This window comes from Portunus trituberculatus, chromosome 45 (genome assembly GCF_017591435.1).
Source record: "Portunus trituberculatus isolate SZX2019 chromosome 45, ASM1759143v1, whole genome shotgun sequence".
NCBI classification, from domain to species: domain Eukaryota; kingdom Metazoa; phylum Arthropoda; class Malacostraca; order Decapoda; family Portunidae; genus Portunus; species Portunus trituberculatus.
The window spans coordinates 5814980-5819979 of record NC_059299.1 but is presented as its reverse complement, the minus strand read 5'-3'; the positions used below and the strand labels follow the sequence as shown (position 1 = coordinate 5819979).

Sequence of the window (5000 nt, the reverse complement as noted above, 5' to 3'; positions counted from 1 at the left end):
TCCTCTTATTTTACATCCATTCCATATCCCTTAATTATCCATTCCTATTTCCCTGTTCCCTCATTCCAATACTACACCCACTGCATCCATTAAGTCTCACACACCCCTTGCTGGCTATACTGCAGCGCCCCTATACTGCACCCCATACACGCATACACCCTGCTCATCCCTCCCACGGGGCCTCTATGGGTGTGTATGCCTCTATGTCTGTATGGGAGGATGTGTGTGTAAGCTGAGTGTGAGTTTCAGACTTAAATGGTGAGCTGAAATGGAGGTGAAGCATTTTTTTTTTCCTTTCCTTTCCTTTTTTTCCTTTTTCGTTTTGTTTTGTTTTTTTCTAATTTAATCTCTGCATATTTGTGTCAGTTGTGTTCCGGCGCTACTGTTACTGGTGCTACTGTTACTGCTATGCCTCCTACTGTGTTTTTTCCTAGTTTTCTTTAATTTCTTTCTTTCTTCTCTCTATGTTCTTTTTGGTTCTCCTCTCCTCTTACTTCAGTTTTTTTTATGTATATTTCCTATTTACTGTTTTGTTTTCACGTTATCTCTCTCTCTGGCTTTTTTTTTCATTTATTTACTTTTTTCTCTCACCTTTATTGCGTTAGAGTTTGTTCGCGCCGGGGTGTGTGTTGGCCGCGTGTAGCACAGTGTGTCATGTTTGAATACGCCACGTGTTTAAAAAATATATAAATAAAATAAAAAGGAACACAGACCGAGGCAGTGAGAATGATGACAGTGGTGGCGGTGGTGAAAATTGTGATCGTGGTAATGGTGGTAATGGTGGTGGTGGTGGTGGTGGTGGTGGTGGTGGTGGTAGTAGTAGTAGTAGTAGTAGTAGTAGTAGTAGTAGTAGTAGTAGTAGTAGTAGTAGTAGTAGCAGTAGCAGCGATCAGTTGCAGACGTAATCATAATACTGATAAACAACAACAACAACAACAACAACAACAACAACAACAACAACAACAACAACAACAACAACAACAACAACAACAACAACAACAAGAACAACAACAAAACCTATTACACTTCAACACCAACAAAAAAAAAAAACTCGTACCAAAATTCCATAAACTCGTAAAATGGATACAAAAAACATTTCAGTAGAGAGAGAGAGAGAGAGAGAGAGAGAGAGAGAGAGAGAGAGAGAGAGAGAGAGAGAGAGAGAGAGAGAGAGAGAGAATAAAGAAAACTAATCACGGAAACACACGAGCAGCTCAAGGGAAATTTCCACAGGCAAATATGACTCTTTATTCCTATCCCTTCTGTATACCCTCCCTTGCCTTGCCTTGCCTTGCCTTGCCTTGCCTTCCCGTCCCTTCCCGTCCCTCACGCTCCTTTGAGACAGGTCAGAAAAGCCATCAAGACATCACGCGGCATGGCACGAGCAACTATGTCCAATTCTTCCGTCCTCAAGAGACACTCAAGGGAAATTACTTGGGAAAAGATCTTATTCAGTATTCCATTTCGTCCCCAGATGGCGGTGGTGGCGTGGTGGTGGTGGTGGCGGGCGGCGGCGGTGATGGTGGTGGTAGCGCTCTCCTTCACTCCAGATCCCGCCCTCGCGTGGTCTAGGAAGCGAGGACGCGGCGCAGGTAAGGAAAGGGGAAAAGGGAAACGAGGGGAAAGGAGGGGAAAGGAGGGGAAGAGGGAGAGGGAGTAGGTAGGATTAGTGTTATTGGAAAGAGTTGTGTACTATAAAAGTTGGAAGATAGATAGATAGGTAGTCAGATAGATAGACGGATCGACAGAGAAGTAGACAAACGGACAGACAGGTAGCTAGACAGATAAACAGAGATTGAGATACAGAGGTATATAAATAACGAGTAGATAAATAGATAAATAGGTAGGTAGACAGATAGATAGACGGATAGATAGAGAAAATAGACAAACAGACAGACAGGTAGTCCGATAGATAAGCAAATACTGAGATACAGACATAGATAAATAAGATAAATAGATAAATAAATGTAAAGACAGAATGATAGACAATATATCAAGCCAGACAGCCAGCCAGCCAGCCAGCCAGACAGACAGACAGACAGACAGACAGACAGACACAACCAGACAGAAGCATATTCAATAAGGTAGGAGTTACGTAATACAGGTAAGATTGAAATTACCTGGAAAATTATCTGTACAGGTATTGATTACGTGAGCAGGTATGGGAGGTAAATTAGTGAGACAGGTAAGGCAGGACAGGTAGCAGGTACATGAATAGGTAGGAGAATCGTGGGAGGTAAAGGAAATTGGTCTGTGGTGAGAAGATTGATAAGGGATGAGATTTAGACCACTTGACAAATAGGTATAGATTGGTGTGGGGCAAAGGACACGCTAAGACAAGGGAAGCTGGATTAAAGAAGAGATAGAGAAGTGGAGGATGATAAAGGGAAGATAGACTGAGAATTATTGGCGATGGGCTGAGAAAGAGATACAAGAATAAGTAAAGAAATTATGTTATGAAAAGGTGAATGAAAATGGATGAGATATAGATAATGAAAAATAAGGAAGAGAAAGAGAAAAATAAACCTAAAACTGGAGACAGAAAAAATAAATAGACAAATAAGGGTAACATGAAACACAAGTAGGATAAACAAAAAGATACAAGAGACTAGATGAAAAAAAAAAGACTAACCAAAAATAAAGATTACAAATGAGAGACAAGTAAAAAAGACCCTCACAAAGTGGCTTAAAGTTAGAATACGGCTTAGTAAGAGCACGAATGACTGGCTTACCTAATAGACCCGGTAAATAAAGGTGAAATAGAGGGTGGCAGGAGAGGGAACCCTAGAAAGGAAACAATGTAAGCACCTTAAATGAAAGAAAAAAGGGTGGGGAGGTTAGTTAATCTACCGTGGAGGGAGATGCTCTGGTGTGAAGGTGAAGAGGAAGAGCTTAGCAGGGTAGAGGTACTGGTGCGGCCAAAAGGAAGAGAAGAAATACAGAGCTAAAGGAGGATTACACAGGAAAAAAAAATATAGGGTGTGTGAGAGAGAATTTAACTAAGAGGAAAGAGGCGAAGGGAAGAGTAAATGAGTAGGAATGAAGGAAGTGGGAAGTTAAATAAAGAGGAATAAAGAGGGTAGATAAAAAGATTATTATATATGGAATAAGGAAAGAGAGGAAAGAAGAGAAAATGTAAGAAAGAAAGAAAACAAGTGGATAGGAAAGATGAGTATAATGATAAGGAAAGAAAGTGAGAAAGAAAGAAGGGAAAATAAAAAAAATATTAAGAGGAATAAGAAAGAAAACAAGAGAATAGGAAAGACAAGTATAATGATGCAGAAGAGTTAAAAGAAAACGGAAATAAAAAGAGAGGAAAGCAAGAAAAGCAGTGAGTGAGTGAGTAAAGGAGAATTAATGAATGAGAGAGTGAGAGAGTGAGAGAGAGAGAGGACGTAACCTGAGGAGTGACGGTACGCATGACGGAGTGGGCGGGTTGGGCGCTCCTACACCTCCCTTACCGCGTGAAATTGCGTTATTTATCACTGTTATTCACCCCCTTCATCATTCCTCCTTCTACCCTAGTGCGTTATTTGCCCTCTTCCTATTCCTCCCTTTATTCGTGTTTGCATTCCTTTCATTATCTTTTGGGAATCAATAATCGCTTCATTTATCATACCTAGTTTTTTTTTTTTTTTCTCTCTATGAATGAATTTGCTAGTTTTTTTTTTTTTCGTTTCTTTTTTTCGTCGTTTTCGTTCTCGTCATTTCACTTCACTGATTAATTGGGTTTAATATCCTCTCTTGTTTATCCCACGCTCCTGCTTGTTACTCTGTTTTTTCTCTCTCTCTTTCTCTCTTTCTCTCTCTTTGTATTCGCTGATGTTGTTTGTTTGCTTTCAATTTGTCTTTATTTTATGGCACGGTGTAATTGTTGGTTGTTTATCTTATGCTGTCTGTCTGTATGTCCGTGTGAATGTTTTGTAATACTGTGTTTCTGTCTCTGTATGTATGTCTATCTGTCTGTCTGTCTGAATCCTTTTTGTAATGCTGTATCTCTATCTGTCTGTCTGTCTATTTATCTCTCTGCTAAGTAACTGTCTGTATATTTGTCCGTCTGTTTCTTACACATCATCAATTCCATCTCTGAGACTTCTAAGTGTTTAACGATACGGAAATGCAATCTCTCTCTCTCTCTCTCTCTCTCTCTCTCTCTCTCTCTACACATTTTCCCACCAAAACAGATGCTCCTCTCATTCCCATCCCTTGGACCCTTATAATCTCTGGAAATCTCATTCTCATTTTTGGCACCATCTCGGCTCCTTCTCCGCTCGTCTTCCCTTCTCTCCTTTGTCGCTTTTATTTCCCATTCACGTCTCTCATTCGCCTCCCCGCTGATGAATTCCCGTCTTTCTTTCCTGTCCTCCCTTCCTCCCTTCCTCATTTCCCTCTGTCCTTCCCTCCTTCCTTCCTTCCTTTTTGCTTCTTTCTTGCTTCTGTTCGTTCTTATGTCGTTTCTTGTTTATTCCATGTTATTTTTGTTTTTACGTGTTTTTTTTTTTTTCTCTCATGTTCTATTTTATTTAAGTGTGATTATTTCTTTTTCCATTATTCGTTTCTTCCTGCTTTATTTTTGTATTTCATTTGTATTTTTTCTTCCTTCTTCTTTATTCTTTCTTTATTCTGCTTCATCTTTTACCCTTTCTTTTTTTTTATCTTCCTCTCAGGTCCTCATTCAATCTTTTCTTTCTTCACTGGCCTCCCTTTCTTCCCTCTTCTTTACTTCCAATTTCCTCTTCCCTCCCAACTATCCCTTCCTTTCACTTCCTGTTTCCTCTCCCCAATATTCGTATCTGCTTCTCCCTATTTTTCTTCCCTCATTGTGAATCTTCCTCTCCCCTTTTTTCTTTCTCTTGTCTTTCTCCTTCTCTTGATATTATTTTTTTAATTTATTCTCCTTATTCCTCATTCATTATAATATATTTTCTATTATTTCTCTTTTATTTATTTTTTCTCTAAGTTACTGTAACTCTTTGTCCTTCCTCCTTTGTCTCACTTTT

General features: G+C 39.5%; 1 protein-coding gene across 4 annotated transcripts in view; it reads left to right on the top strand.

Annotated features, from left to right (window-relative positions):
• LOC123519326 (zwei Ig domain protein zig-8-like) overlaps positions 1-5000 on the top strand; it is a 94965-nt gene that overhangs the window by 70104 nt on the left and 19861 nt on the right. For all 4 annotated transcript variants that reach the window (XM_045280546.1, XM_045280545.1, XM_045280548.1 and 1 more), the window contains one exon: positions 1475-1592. In XM_045280546.1, coding sequence (XP_045136481.1) covers positions 1475-1592 — 118 coding nt within the window. The remainder of the gene's footprint in view (positions 1-1474; positions 1593-5000) is intronic.